The sequence below is a fragment of the Chelonia mydas genome, chromosome 6 (genome assembly GCF_015237465.2).
Source record: "Chelonia mydas isolate rCheMyd1 chromosome 6, rCheMyd1.pri.v2, whole genome shotgun sequence".
NCBI lineage: Eukaryota > Metazoa > Chordata > Testudines > Cheloniidae > Chelonia > Chelonia mydas.
The window spans coordinates 100,055,504-100,071,926 of NC_051246.2; the positions used below are offsets into that span (position 1 = coordinate 100,055,504).

The window sequence follows — 16,423 nt, forward strand, 5'->3', positions numbered from 1 at the left end:
GGGAAACTGGACCACAGCACAGTGGAACAGGCATGGTCCACCTAAGAGAATGTACACTGTTGTGGAGTTCATTCGGTAAGGTGGAATCTTTCTGATACAGGGTTAGCTGACAGGTCATCAAGCCCTTGCTTTCCCCACCCTCTGTCCCACAGTGAGGAAGTGGAGAATAAAATTCACACCTTGATGCGGATTGATTCGGTGCATCTCTGACGAGATGATCACAATGGTCCCTTCTGGCCTTGGAATCTATGAATCTTTGACTGGGAAAGCAGATTCTCAGTCTGAAATTAGTCAAAGGGGACCATAGTACTGTAAAAGAGAATATTCCTTGTATTTTTGCTTAGTACAGTAGATACAGTAATTCAAGGTTGTATAGTAAGTGCACTTGCTTTATGAATGGCGGTATTCTTTGTGGTTTGCACTACTTTGTCTCACAAATGAACAATATTTTGGAAGGTGTTTATGGGAGCTTCTAATTTCTCCAAAAGGCAATGATATATTGTAGTTTATGCCACCCTATACCTCTGAATTCCTGGTAGACAAATACAAGTGATTTCATTCCACAATAATTCTGAAAAGAAAATTCACATGAGATCAGAATACTAGTTCTTTTATCACCTTAAAAAACTGAGATTGAAAAGGGGACATTGTTGGGTTCAAGTATTTAGTACCCAGTGAAAATTATTCTCCTTGGGCGTGTATAGCTTGTGGTGTTCCTGCAGTGGGAGCTCAGAAGCTGAATTTTGGACATGTTTTGTCTGGTTTGCTTAGCCTTTCAGCTGGGGTTTTAAATCTAACTGCCTTAGCTCTGCTGTTTGGGGATATACTGGTGCTATTTTTAGATAGCAGGTATTATCAGACTTGGGGTCCATCAGCCTTGATGTTGTCTTGTTGAAAGAGTTCATTTTGAATTATGGCCTTACATCATCTAATCCTTATTTGGAAATATCACCTTCTGCAAAATGAACTCACTCTCTTTCTAGGTGCTGTGGCTCAGACCGTATCTGATCTGTGGGAACTGTAGTTTGCCCTGGAGCGGGTGTGCACTAGCTACTGCATGGAACGTGGTTCAAATAACTGGTTTGGTTTTTTCCCCAGAGTCTTTCCCAGTTGCAAATTTGCTGATAAATGCCTGTTTATCCACCCAAACTGTAAATACGATGCAAAGTGTACTAAGCCAGACTGCCCTTACACTCATGCCAGCCGACGAATCCCATTGCCACCTCCCAAACCAGGTGAGCAGTCTTGACTATTGCTAGTTTACTGTGAATTTGCGAGGAAGGGAATAGTGCATGTGAGGAATTGGAGCTAACCCACAGAATCTGGTTTGGTGATATCTAAGAGGAAAAAGTTTTCTGCATGACACTTGACATTCCCCTCACCTCTCTTATCCCCTGGGCATTAAGACTTGAGTTAATATAACTGCAAAATCTGTTATGAATGTCAAATCCCTCAGCTCCTCTGTGTAAGTGCTGCGTACCAGCAACTCTCATTCACTGCAAAGGGAGTAGCATGGGACAGAGGTGGTGGCACACAGAAATAGCCTTCTGAATGGATCAGGTAATTAGTCAGTTCTGTAAGAACAAATGCACCTAAACTGTCCCCAGATTTAATCTGTATTATAACAAGAACGATCTTTTGATGTGAAAACACAAATTGAAGGTTTACGTTTCTGGAAGTCTGCTTTCTGTCTTGTAATTTTACATGATTGTGATAATTTTTATCTTTCACTCATTAAAACAGAGAGACTATCCTTGGGTAAAGAAATGACTTGATGGAAATTAGGTTTACAACTAAATGCAGTTATTTGAGTTGGAATTTGCCCAAAATTTAGGGGTTAAATTCCTACCCCCATAAAAAACACTATGGTAAGGGAGCCACATCTGCAGTGGCTTAGTGCTTCCTGACATCACAGTGAGGTGTGGTTTCATTACTGTGTCAGGCTAGAGTCCTACATACTGATCACTTATGCCACTTCCTGCACTCCTATATGCTCCTGGAAAGAGCCCCACCGAGGTGTTATGTCCCAGTCCTGTTTAATTTGAAAACTAACAGGCTTGCTGCAGCCTGAATGCAAGATTTGAACCTCTTTGTCTCTCTAAATTCCCCTGAATTTTGTTGGAAGCGATATTCTGCATTTTTTGTCCTGAACTGTTGAAGTGCTTCTGCGTGTGGCTAAATAGTGGCCACATTCCGTCTCAGCATCAGTAGCTTTTCAGTGCTGGGTGGCATAATCCCGATATATCTTATGTATTTCACAGGGCTATTACAAGGTTTAATTGTTTGTGGAGTGATTTGAGATCCTCAGATTAAATGAACTCTGGAAATACAAAGTAGAAATTGCTGAGAAAGTGGAATTGTTTTGATCCATGCAATACTCTTGTTCTTTTTCTAACAGCACCACTACAGGCACCACCGGCAACCTCCAGCAGTCAGCTCTGCAGATTTTTCCCTGCTTGTAAGAAAATGGAATGTCCATTTTATCATCCAAAAGTAAGAGGTGTCTGTTAACACTTCTGTAGAAGGAAATCTGAAATATGTTACGTTGCGTCACTGTGTTTTATGACGCAATCCTCAGAAATGCTTCTATAATTTGTATCTGAAAGGTAATCAATTTATAGCTTGAAAACGAGAGACAGAAAAGCATTGATTTATAGTTGTACATTTCTGAATGATCTTTCCTAAACTCTGTTTGGTGGTCTGGTAAAACTGTAGAAAATGCTAAATATCAGACTTGTTCAGTTACATCAGACTGGCCACAATGAGTCAGTTGGCACTGTGGTATGTGTTCAGTGTCAGCTCATCGCTAACCACTTATCCAAACTCTTCAGCTTATGAGGAATGATTTGAACACAGGAGAAGATGATTCACTTCTGCAACATATCGTGGGGAGAGCACACAATAAATGCTGACTTGGGATTTCATTTTTCCTGCCGCTGGGGTCATATAGTTAGCTTAGAGTATGTACAGCTAAATGATTATCCCATTGAGGATATAGCATCCGGAAGTGGCCACACTTAAAGTTTATATTGAGGGTATCTCCAGAGAAAGATGTGATCGGATTGGTAAAGACAGCCACCAAAGGAAGAGAAGAAAGGAAAGGCTGCCTTTAATTGTGAATTATGTTTCTTTACGTTAGAGATTTGTCTTGCGGCTCTTCATGTTCGCTGTAAGAGGAAGCTGTAGCCTTTGTGCTATGAATTTTGACTGAAGGTGGACAGGGAATCTTCTCTTTTGTTATGAGAATCACCTTTGATACATGTGGAGATTTCGTGAGCAGTCTGTCCTTTAGGGTATGTCTACACAGCAGTGTAAGCCCAGGCTTGACCTGGGCTCAAGCCTAACCCCCCTCACGTCCACAAACCAATTGTGTTAACCTAGGGCTCGAACCTAGGATCCCAGGACCCTGCAGGGCTGGAGGGTCTGAGCCCATGTTAAGTTGGGACGTAGGGTCCAGCCCCTATTGCTTTCCTGTGTGCATGTGGCCCAGGCTTGACTCGGGTCCTGGATGTCTTCTGGATATATCCCAGAGTTCCTTGGGGCAACTTCCTTAGTCCTCTCTATGCCCACTGACAATTAGTGTTGCAGTCTGTTGCACTCTATTGCAAACAGAAGCAGCTCAGATCAGCGTTAACCCATTGTCTGCTGAACACTGGTCTCCAAGCACACTATCAGGGAGCCTGCAGGGTTTTCAATGGAGACCAATAAGAAGAAGCTTTTTGCAGAGAGCTGCTTTTGGGTCACAAGAGCACAGCCAGATTTTGCTGAACTCAGCCAAGCAGGGGTGGGGGCAGGAGCGGGCCAGTGAGCAGAGCTAGGACTAAGTGGCTGCCTTGCAGGGAAGGGGAGCAGCAGAGCTCCCAGCTCAGCATGTCCGGGGGAGGATGACCCCCAACACCCCATCTGCTTCCCCTCCCTGCAGGGCAGCTGCTTGTTCTCTGCTCTCTGGCCCCCTCTATGGGTGTATGTGCAGGATGCCTGGGCAGCATGCACTGTCAGGGCAGCGAGTGGGAGCCAGTCCCTAAACCTTCCTGCACCCTCCTGCAGCTCCAGCTCCTCCTTGCTGTTGCACAGACTTGCCCAGAGCAGGGAGCAAAGCTGACAGGTGGGAGGCAGCTCTCAACTGCCAGGCTGTTGGGGTCATCCATCCCCTGGCTGTGCTGAGCTGGGAGCTCTGTCATTCCCTATCCCTGCAGGGCAGCGGCTTGGTCCCACTCAGCTCTCTGTCACTTGCTCTCAGGCCTTCCGGCCCTCCCTGGCGCTACATCTGCAGAGGCACCTGGGCTGTGTGCACTGTGAGCGGGAGCCAGCCCCAAAACTTTCCCAGAGCCCCCTGGGGTTCGCATCCCTGCCTCCCAGGGTATGAATGGGGCAGGGATAAGGGAGCCCTGGGAGGTGCTGGAGCAGACTGCATCCCAAACCCTGGGGATGCACTTCACTGCTCTGTAGTGGGCAGCAGCCAGGCTTGGACACGTCTTTGTTTTTCCTCTGAAACCTCCATTTTATGTCCAACTTCCAACCAAACGAAACACCTTCAGTGAACATCCCATTTTAAAAATGTGGACTTGCCAAGTTTCATTTTAATAGGTTGACAGCCCTAGAAACTGATGCCCTAATTATCCTCAGAGCAGGCGCACAAAGGCATTTTCCTACCACTGTGGCTCAGCCTGGAGCTGGAAAGCCCAAATCAGAGATTAGATGGTAGTTCAGTATAAAGCCTTCTCAAACTGCACTCATTCTACTGAGCAGCCACCAAAGGAGCTAATGATGCAACTCAGGTGCTCCTTATGGGCAGCTGAGTCCCATCAGCAGCACTGTCACAGTTAGGAAACTGGGTGGGCAGTAGTGTTTCCTCACAGAGCAACACATTCATAGGGCTAGACTGTTGAGACCGACGTAGGGGGGCACTAAGAAACTGGGATAGGGTTACTTTGATTCAGGTCTCTGCAGAGCAGTGTGGACGCCAGAGCCCTAGGGTAAAACAAGTCAGAAAATCCTTAACCTAGGGTTAAAATGCAGTATAGACGCACAAGCCCAGGGTTCCCTGACACAGGTCAGCTGACTCAAGTCCCACTAACCCTAAGCTTACACTGCTGTGTAGACATATCCGTAGAGGCCTTAGAGTACTTTCTAGGATCTGATTAAGAAATACATACAATACATTGCTTAAACTCTTACTTTCCATCTAGACAAAATGTAGTCACTATGTCAACAATGAGATAGTTCCTGAGATCTTTTTCAGAAGTCAGTTTCGGACATGATGAAAGGAAGGAAATATCCTCATTTAAATTGAATAATGAATTCACTTTTGGTCCGTAATTGCTGCTTTATCATTATGAAAGAAGAGAGTGAGATTTAGAAGGCAGTGATGTGATTGAATCTCTTCTAGCAAAACTGATGGTCCCAAGAAATACTATTTTCCAGGACAGTAATGTAATTTTACAAGTCACTAGAGATGAAAAGTGGAAGGTAAAATCTTCTAACAAATGTATTTTTTGTCACTGCAGATTAATTCTTGCTGTTCTTCTATATATGGTAGCATAGGTCTGGTAGCTAACTGTAATTCCACTGATGAATTGCTTTAGTGACTTTGTAATAGGGACTTGTGATTCTTGGAATACTCCAAACTAACCCCTTATCTAAACTCTTCCTGTGAGGAGGAATGACTGAAAGGCTGCAGAAGAAAATTCACTGCTGCAGTGCACCATGGGGAGGAGAAATCCCAGTATCTGTAATAAATCTTTAGAAGCCACACCTTTACAATACTAACATAGTGAAGGTTACACAAGAGACAAAAACCTAGTGAGTTTGGCTTTTACTGTACACACCTTCAACTTTAGAGACCTTAAAACAGGATGCAACATGGGACCCTGAGACAAAGGGATTGGATGAGAATGAGGAATAATGGATTCTTAAATGTATTAATCACAAATCTGCAACACTCAGTGCACTGCTAAGAGAATCTTGATGCCTTCAGGGCATTCAGGATCAGTAGTATGACAAAATCATAAAATTGGTTCCTGTTGTTTATGACATTGAGAACACATTTGTCATTTTAGCAGATGATTCTTTTCCACCTCTAAAACAATGAATCTCCCAAGTGTCAATCAACTTAGCAGTCTTCAGTTTATTTGTTTTAGTACATTTTATTTGCATTTTTATAATTTCATGGTCACTTATTAAATATCCTGTTGATAGAACATTTCCTTATAGAAAACAGAACCTCTGCCATTAGTGGGTTCAATTGACACTGCTGTTAATTTGCAAAATTATTGACCCATTATTGCCCATCAGGTATTTTGGACTATACAATAATAAGTACTCGTGTATAAAATTTGCCAAGATAACTTGCTTGTGGCTTTAGGAGTGCTATCTTTAATTAGTCTTCTCTGAATTAATTTTAGCACTGTAGATTTAACACCCAGTGTACAAGACCAGACTGTCCATTCTACCATCCCACTATTGCTGTACCTCCACGTCATGCCTTGAAATGGACTCGAACTCAAACCAGGTAATCTAAGCAATCTTTCACTGTGGTTAGCTTTTAAGGCCCTGATCATCTGAATATATATACACATGTGTAACTTTACTTACGTGAGTAGCCCTGTTGCATGTATGCATAAGTGTTCATTGGGTTAGGGCCTAAGATTGGTAATTATTTCAGTCTTATTGTGTAGCAATGGTCAAAGGCTAATCTGTCTTTGAACCAGAACTCTGTATTTGTTGTTTTGAACAGTGACTTAAACAGTTACTAACTCAACCCTTAGAAATGTGAAAAATCAAAGCTCTGCAGTGAGGGCCTGGAATAGAGCAAACAAGGTTCCAGGCCTGTGCCCAAAGACTAAGTAGAATGCACTGGTCTCCCTTGAGTCAGACCGTAAACTGCACATCAGTTCTTCCTTGTCCCTGGTCTCATGTCATGGTACATGACACCCCAGATGGCTCAGGTAGCTCCTTTTAGTATTCCTCATGTCATAGCAAAAACAGCCTTCTTCCTAACACCGCCAATGACTCCACAAACCCTAGCAAACTGGTTAGTCTACGAAATGCTGTGAGAATTAGCCAGCATCCTAAGTATCAATGTTTTTTTTATGCTCTGAATCAAGAAAATGGTACAGTTTACTCTGAAAAGATCCATGTGAGGGGAATTTATTTACCTGTAAAATTTTTGGCTTAGAGGGAAAGATTAAGAAATGTAATGTAAAATAGCCAGTGTTTAAAGTTGAAATAGCTTGTGTTGAGAGTAAATGCTTGAGTGTTTCTTGTTTTACTTTGAAAGTTTAAGATTGCTGGTGATAAAATTATTAGCAGAACTTCCAATGACCTACAGAAAAAAATATGTAGGTCATAGGTTGAAGGTGAATAGTACCTGTAATTTGTTCCTTCTCCTCATACTTAATTGGTAACTTACATGTGCTGTCCCAAGAGTTAAGTATGTTGTAAAACTCATTAAGAAAAATCTATACCATTAATCTACATCTCTTTATATGCCAGTACTTTTAGGATTAAATCCTGCTGTGTCAGCAAGAGCTGCAGGTTTTGGAAATTGAAGTCAGTGGAAGTTGCAACCACTCAAAATTGCTGAAAATCAGGCTCTTTATTAAGGTGCCTAAACAGATTTAGGAACTTAACTTTAGGCACCAAGTCTGAAAATGTTCACTTTTCTTTTAAATGCTCAGCTCTCTTGAGCATTTCTCACCATTTAATATCCCCTGAAATGGAAGTCTGGATACTTGAATCATTAAGGGGCTAGGACAACACTTGTCAAATCATCTATAATGGATAATAGGCTTGTTAATTATGTGGTTTTTTTCCCCCCTAGTGAATAATTATCATACAATTTGTGGATGAAAGTTGCTGCCTTTGGACACTGATGGAGAGGAAATCCTGATACTACAAAACCTTTCATCACACCTTTGGAAGTTTGAATATATATAGTTTTCATAAAATGAAATTGATTGCATACTTGAAATGTCTCTAATTTTCCAAATTTGTAAGTTTAATAGCTGATTTTACTTTTTTTTTTAAACTCTGTGAAAAGAACATCTGTGGAGGGAAAGAATTTTACTTTAAATTCCATTAAAAATTTTAAGACCTGGTTTGTATTTTACTGTTCAGTTTAGCCTGTTCTTTATTTGCTTAAAGATTATTCAGTAGAGCCACTCAAAGATTTTTAGTACCTGATGGATACAACAATAACTATTCTCTTGTGGGGATGGAAAGTTTTTTTTCTTTTTATTCAAGGAATAGTACATAGGCCTCTGATAATCTGACAGTAGAAGATAAAGGTACGAGGAAAAGTAGTCATTAGTAAGCAAGTGTTTTTAAATGTAGCAAACAAAGTGAGTTGTTCCACTGTTTTTGAATTACTGAGCAGTTAAACTGGAAATCCAATGTTAAGGATAAGTGTAGGGAGAAGGCACCATCTTGAATCTATCCTCAAAAGACTTTATTATTCTTCAAGCACTCAACACTGCTGCAAATACTCTGTTGTAATCATCTCCCTCCAGGGAGCACCTGTAATGTATATAGCAAAGATAAACCCATATGAATAGTAACTGTGAAGAAATAGTTTAAAATCTGTAATTCTTCTGTTCAAATGATGTAAATTGTTAAACAGTAACATGAATGCACTTTTTTTATTAAATCTTTTGTATCTTTTGGGGAACCACATTTTCACAAAAATATACAAAAGATATATTTTTTTACAAATATTTACATTAGATATCAGAAAACAATGTCACCTACATATTTTAAACTCAAATGTGACAAATATATTCTTGAATTCTGAAATTGAACACTTCAGGAAATTAATTTAAAATATTGGTGCAGATAAAGTAATCAAAGTTTAGTTCATATTCAAATTTAAAAAATCTGAATTTATGCAAAAACCTGAAGATTTAATTTAAATATTTTAAAATAACATAAAAACTACAGTATTGTATGATTACAGGGATTAAATGGTCATGGCCAAAACCAAAATGGGAGCACACTTAAAACCATGATCCTTATTACAGTAATACATGAACATACACCTTTGGACTAGTTTAGAGTACATTTTTTGGTTAAAGCAAGAGGGATAGTCTGACAAACACCATAAACAATCTAAAAAGACAACTGGATCAATGATTTTAAGTTTAAAGAACTTCAGTAAGAAATTTTCCTAGACAATTGAGCGGAGGAGCATAGGATGAGGAACAGTACTGAAACAGTGATTTCCAGCCCTTCTCTCCCCCTCCCTGAAATGAAAAGTAAAACTGCAAATGAAATTTTTTAATAGAATCTTCAAATACATCCATTAGCTAGCTGCACCTTTCGGAAGCATGCTTTCCCTTTTGGATATGAGACAAAAGTGAATCATAATCATTATAGGGCAGCAAAACAGATTAATACCTACACTGGTTAATTTCAACAGCTTTGATGTCTATCACCTATTGCACAAAGTTTAGCATAAGGCAATCTGCTGATGCGCTCCTCTAATAAAAACAGTAGGTGACGAACCAATGAAGTAAAAAAAAAAAATTAATTTCAGTCTAAGGGGAATGTTATCTAATGAGTGCCATTTAGATTGAATTTACATTATTTTAAATAACTACTGTGGTCTTGATCTTATTCTTATGTAAAACTTTACATCAAATGTACATTTTACCTTTCTTCACAAGTTAATAATGCAGCTTTTCCATTACTTAGTATATGCTGTAAACTCAGAAATGAACTAAAAACAGTTAAACAAAGCTCACAAGTACCAACTGTTTGTTCTTGTTAAAATTGAAGTAGCTATTCCAAGTCCAAAAAACACAACACTATGACAAGTAGTAGCAGTAAAGGAAAATAGGCTAGAAATATGGAAAGCATTATCTGACAGCACCAAGAATTTCACAAAGGAGTAGTAAACCAGCTTTATCATGCAGTTTGTGTCAGTGCTGACACTTGGAGTTTCTTTATAAAATGCATTTACTACATTTCCAAATATTTCAATAATCAAGCATAATACATGTTGGAAACAATTGTGGAACTGTAGACGTGCCAGTCACCATTCCATAGTTATGGCTGAGCATTAAGTTTTGTGTTTTAAGTCTTGCAGTGAAAGTAGGAATGCAGCTGCTTTGTTACATAGGAAGATACAATGTATCCTCCCAAAATTACAGCCTTTTCCCCTTTGGGCACAGAATGATTTTTTTTGAGAATTTATAAATAAATCTGTTAGTTTGACTCTTTCAAAATAGCTGCCTTGGCTTCTTTTGCCCTCATGGGGGAGAGACTGAAAGTGCCCTTTGCTAGCAAATATGCCCTCTTTCAAATGGCCACCAATGGGAGGCTGTGGCCATTTTAAAAGAGGGCGTCTTTGCTCAAGTTCAGCTATGGTCTCAGACCCAGTGAGAATAGATGGCTGCCATTTTGAAAGCAGGCAATTCTTATATTCATCAGCCCCTGCTGAAGGTGAAACTTTTAATTAAGAAAAATGGCAGAAAATGAACACTAACCCTGAAACTTCTTTTAAAGACCTACCTGTTACACCAGATTGACTCAACAGGTATGGGAAATTCTGGAGAGGTGTGCATGGAAAGTTGGAGGGGAAGGGATAGGGGACGTTTCTGTATGGGTGCATTCTGGGGAATGTGGAGTTTATGTGCTAGGGGAAATTGAGTAGTACACTCTAGTTGCTTTGCACTGCTCCTGTGTGGGATTAACAGCAAGAATATCTGGTGAATCTGGTCCTAGAAGATTTAAGGGTGATGCTACCCATCTTCAAATCATTAAAAATATTAAATGGCAACATTCTTTGGGTTTCTTGTTTCTATGACATTTTAAATAATAATAAACTTCCAGGAAAGAATCTATATTAAAGATAAGATTGACAGTATATATCAGTAATTTAGAGGTAAAACCGTTACTGGAATCTTGTAACAACCTAAATCTGAATTTCCTGGGTTTGTAATGCTTGTTTTGGGAATCAAGTACAAGAGAAATCCAAATGTGTTAAGGTATGGATAAGACACACAAAATGTTAACTCTGTCTTCTAGTACCACCATTTGGGGCGGGAGAGGGGAGTCTGTAACATCAGTTTAATCAAATTTAGGACTACAAACATTTATGCATTCATCATAAGTGTATGGTTATTGCATAGTGTCACTATAGGGCAGAGTTGAGGTTATTTGGGTGACTCTAAATTTCCGTACCTTCACACATTTGAGTATTTATTTTAACTTATGCCTTAACTCTCTCCTGAGTTTAATTATTTGTTTCTTGATCACAAAAGCCCTGTAATTTTTTTTTTTAATCCTTAAATTACTGATTTGTACTCAATTGTAACTCCCATCTCAATATAATTTGTGAGTAATTTTAACAAGAACTAATGAGTACAGGCTCATTAGCAAGATTTGTGCATCTCCCTCCTTCTAAGCGACTGTAATTTGTGCAGGCAGATCGTGGGTACCATTTTCAAAATGTAACATCTTATGGAATTTCACAGTTCTTTGGTTTATTTTCTCCTAAAGAAAAGTTTAAATACCCCTGTTATTCAGCAATATGAAACCTGGACACTATCAGGTTAGGCCAGTTAAAATAACCTCAGTATTTGTGTATTCCTTTTAGTCACATAGGCTGGAGGGTAGTAAAGCAGGCTCTCCCAAGCCTCACGTTACCCTTTGGGAGCAGCTGGGACTTCCCCAGGAACAAAGGGGTGGGGCAATGCCCAGTAACTTTCCACTCTAACTAGCAGAGGGGTTCTTTCCTAGCAGCTGCCACTTCACCAGCTGCCAGTTCTTTCAGTTTGAAATCTGGGTATTTTTCATCTGCTGGTTGGTGGTTTGACTCATTGACCACTTGCCCCTTCTGCTTGTCACTTCATTGGCAACCTCACTCTCCAGCTTTCCTTCCTTACTATTTCCTTTTCTGCCCACCCCATTGTTCTTATTTACTCTTTCCCTCCTGCTGTTTTCTTCAGCACATCCTCCATAATTAAAGAAGTGGAATTAACTTTTGCTTGTCATTACCATGTTCATATATAGTATGCCATTACTCCTCCCTCCTCCCCTGCAATCTTCCTTGTTTTTATAGTTGGGGGTTGGACTCTGTCTTCCTAGTTCTTTTTACATTGACTATAACAATGGGAGCCCAATCCTGATTAGAGGCTTTACTATAGATAATTCAAGTAGATATGACCAAAAAAACCCCATAGTAACTGCTGAGATTGTATTCAGTTATTTGTGAATGATTTGGTAAGCAGCTCTGTTGCAGCCACTCTCTGTATTATGAAGCCAGTTTTCTTTCTCCTAAATAATCAGGCATTCAAGACCAGTTTGGTTTAAGATTAGAAGCTGAAGAGGACCAAATCAAGAAAAGGATTTGGTCTGACAATACCACAGTGATTGGTACAAAGAGTGCATAGTAGGTTTTGGCATGCGCACATATTTATCCAGATAAGTAAAAACAAACAGTACTATAAACATTAGGGGGAAAAAAACAGATGACAAGAGGCAGGAAAGTCTGTAGGTGTGAAAGAGCATATACATGAAACACAGCTAGGGCTGCTCAATCAAATTGGTTACTATGACTAATACGGCAGTTTAAATTGTGACCTGCAATAGTTTTTTCTTCCCGTCGTTTAGGCATGGTACATTCAGGAAGAAGGCCACAGAGTGATTCACTCACTATCCAAAACATAATTAGCAACAAGACATTTGTCTGTTGTACACACACTAACCCAAAACCACTTGCTTTTGACAAAAATTAAGGCTTGCCGCATCTACTATGCTGATAAACAGGAAAACATGTCACTTTGACGCTGTAAGAAGAGTATATATTAAAACCAAATAGCTCAGCCTTCCATACTGTTAGGGCTTGCTATCCACTTACAGCATATAGATAATTATTTGGGTGCTGTGTGCTGTTTTTTAGGTGGTGCAGGTATCAGCCAGCATTAACCAGATTTCTGTAATTAGGGTAACTCCAGCTAGCAACTTCTGATTATGCTCATTGTTAAGATTTTTGTTCTAGCTAAACACTGACTTTATTGGTGCATACATTCAGTTACTGAAAAGGAGTGCTAAACCAAGTTGCTCTTCCCGCAACCCCTTCCTGGATCCAAAAAATGGTGTCCAGTGATCATGTGTTGAAGAAGGAAAAATTGAGACATTTAAGGTTAAAATGATTCAATACATTTGGCTCATTACTTCTCCCCAACCTTTTCCACACATCTTGGCTCTTTTGACTACAATAGGGTCATGTGTAAGTCTGAGATGATTTTTTTAGAATTCCAATCTGTGCATAGGATGTCAGGCTTTCTCTTTGTTAATTTAAATACTTTTCAATAACAGATGGATTCATGGGTATCTAGACTAGCATGTGTTATTCTTTCACTTGTATAATGGGTTTACTAGTTTCGTAATATAAAAAGAAATTACCTTGCGGCCCTTAAACATATCATACAGCTGGATTCATTGCAAACTAGAAAATGAACCTGCATGATTGAGTGGCAGGATCCAAAAAAAAAAGAGTTGGGGGCTCATTGCCCCCCTGTTGGTGCTGCATAGCTAAGGGAAAGGCTCCTTCCCCAACCCCATTATACCCTCCAGACCACCATACTTCCAGAACAAGTCTACACTCAGCCCTTCACATTCTTCCTTCCAGGTTTAGATGATCATAGCACACTAGGCATTTTTCTGCACCAGTGGGCAGTTATAATGTCCCATAGGCTATTGGCACTTGTATTCACTTGTTTCACTTAGCAACATGGCACCCAACTGATTGAAATTACACCACTAACAGTGAGTGTAAACACTAATTGAGGCACAATTGACTTGTGTGCCAGTGTAGACACATCCCACTAGCACATTGGTGAGCTGTCAGTTCCCACTGCTGTCAAAGACAAAAACTCTTCAGCAATGAACCGCCTTAGTTTGCTTGTGGAACATGCACTCTACCCCCATAGATCTGCAGCTAAGATACTATTCTCCCCAGCTCCAGGAGTTTGGGGGTAGAGGGAGTGTAGATAGCAGCTGTGCACCTCCTGCTACAGCCCCAGATTTGTGGGTGCATTGTGTGCTGGTATTTGTGCTCTGATGTACCTCTGTGGTTCGTCAGTGCAAAAGTATCCGCTGGCAAATTAGCAGTGGAGTAGCACAGCCGTAGCATGGGCACTGCTGAAGGTGGTGATCAGGGAATGGTTAGTGTGAGAAGAGGACACTCTGGGGAAGTACAGGGTGGGTGCAATTCACAGGCAGAAGACTTACTGGGGGATAGTGAGCATAGGATTTGTAGTAGATGGTGAGACACAGAAAGAAGGTTTTCAGCTGGCAATTTAAAGAGGTTCACTAGCTAAAGGAGCTTTTGACAGTCACCCCATCTGAACTGGTGTAAGGCAGCCTTAGCATGGATGCAAGGACAAATTACACCATGTTCAGATGTGCAGTATAGCTGCACTAAATCAGTGGCAGAACAAAGGGTGTAAAACAACAGATTACTACACTAACACTTGATTTCTCTAGCATAGATAAATGCTAACTATTAATGTTTATATTATAATAATGGGCAGTGAGAGTAATGCTGCACTGATCTCACATCTGTGTCAGTCAGGTACAATTCCACTGAGTCAGTGGTGTACCCTAGCACAGGTCCTAGCACCTTATACTTTAGAACAGCAGCTGCGTGGTTAGTGAAGCTATCGTACTCTAGTGGTAATGGCAATAGCTCATCTGTTCCAAATCCTGCCTGAGACACTTGATATTAGATCCATACATTTTCTATTGTAAAAGAAGCTCTAGTTAGATATAGGAAACAGTGTATAAGATTATTTGTTGGGTCACTAGTGTTGACTATTACTAGGGCCCTACCAGATTCATGGTCCATTCTGGTCAATTTCACAACCAGAGGGTTTTAAAATTGGTCAATTTCATGATTTCAGATGTTTACATCTGAAATTTCAGGATGTTGTAACTGTGAGGGTCCACACCCAAAATGGAATGCGGGGGGGGGGGGGGGGGAGAAAGGGTTGCAAAGTTGTTGTAGGGGGTCCCAAGATTAGCACCCTCCCAGCTTCCTGCAGTTAGAGGAGGTTCCCAGTGGTGAAGGTGGGTAGGATCCCCCCCCGCCCATGCTGCTGGAAACACCCCAGCTGGAGGCTCCTAGCTGCTAGTTCATGCCAGGGACAGATTAAAGCAGAGCCCCCTGGCCAATTTGGGGTCCCCCAGGAAAAATGGGTGCTCAAGCCCCAGGGCAGAAGCCCCTACTGGGTTACCCTGAGCCCCAGAAGAATCCGTGGGGCAAAAAGTGCCAAGCCCGCATGCCCTGAGCTGCAGCTGCAGGGCTGGAGCCTGGGCAGCCCCAAGTCTTAACTTCTCCAAGCCCCAGCTGGCGTGGCAGAAGCCCTGAGCCTGGACTGCCCCGATCTCGTCTGGAGCTGGTGGGTGGTGCAGAAGCCCTGAGCCCAGGCTGCCCCGGCTGCAGCTGACAGGAACACAAGCCCGCAGCCTGGGAGGAGCTGGCCGGGGAGGAAACCCCGAGCTCAGGATCTGGAGTGGTGGTGGAACCCCAGAGCCTGCGCTGCCCTGACTGGAGCAGCAGAGGAAGCCCCTGGCACGGGCTGCCCCGAGTCCTGGCTGCAGCTGTGGAGTGGAAGCCCCCAAGCACCCATAGCCGTCCGTCACGGGGGGGTAGGGAGGGGCAGAAGCCCAGAGCCCAGGCTGCCCCAGCTGCAGCCAACAGGAGCAAAAGCCCCCAGCCCAGCAAGCTCCGCTGTGGGAAGAAGCCCCGAGCTCACTGCCTGGTGCTATTGCAGGAGCCCTGGGAGGAGGTGGGACGGAAACCCAGAGCCCAGCTCCTGAGCTGCTGCAGCGCAGAAGTGAGGATGTACCACCCTCATTTCTGCACTGCCTCGGGAGGTGGGTCTGATCTCACCAAGGGTGGCAATGCAGGGGAAGGACAACTCCTGTCCCTTCCCAGTGTGGGCAGAATAGTAACTAGGAGCCCTGGATTCCCCGCAGCAGGGGAGAACAGATTTCCCGGGAGAGGGCTGATTTCACAGTCGGTGACATGTTGTTCAGGACGGTGAAATTGGTAGGGCCTATATTACATAACAGCAAGCATTGTTGGACATGGAAGAGGTCTGGCTGAGTCTCTTCTTAGTTTCTCATCTACTCTATGCAATCTGTCTTTTTCTCCCCACCACACACACAAAATATTTACAGTGGGTGCTGAGGTTTATTTGTTTCATTTTTACATTTACTTGGAGTAAAATGATAAAAGAGGTGAATAACAACAGCTATGCTATCTCAACTCTGGAATCAAATGCCATCCTTAACAAACGCTGACTTAAGTAGACAATAACAACTGTAACCATAGCAACACTACTCACATTTAACAGCACTTTGTTAATGCAACCTGTGAGCTAGTTACTTTTGCTCCCTTTCATGTTGCATGAAA

At 41.6% G+C, this 16,423-nt stretch overlaps 1 protein-coding gene across 4 annotated transcripts in view; it reads left to right on the forward strand.

Annotated features, from left to right (window-relative positions):
• The window catches only part of ZC3H14 (zinc finger CCCH-type containing 14), a 44,973-nt gene extending 36,868 nt beyond the window's left edge, over positions 1 to 8,105 (forward strand). For all 4 annotated transcript variants that reach the window (XM_037900811.2, XM_037900812.2, XM_043547827.1 and 1 more), the window contains 4 exons: positions 1,099 to 1,235; positions 2,399 to 2,493; positions 6,405 to 6,511; positions 7,823 to 8,105. In XM_037900811.2, the coding sequence (XP_037756739.1) occupies positions 1,099 to 1,235; positions 2,399 to 2,493; positions 6,405 to 6,511; positions 7,823 to 7,829 (346 nt within the window). In that variant the 3' untranslated portion in view covers positions 7,830 to 8,105. The remainder of the gene's footprint in view (positions 1 to 1,098; positions 1,236 to 2,398; positions 2,494 to 6,404; positions 6,512 to 7,822) is intronic.
• Positions 8,106 to 16,423: the final 8,318 nt, after the last annotated feature.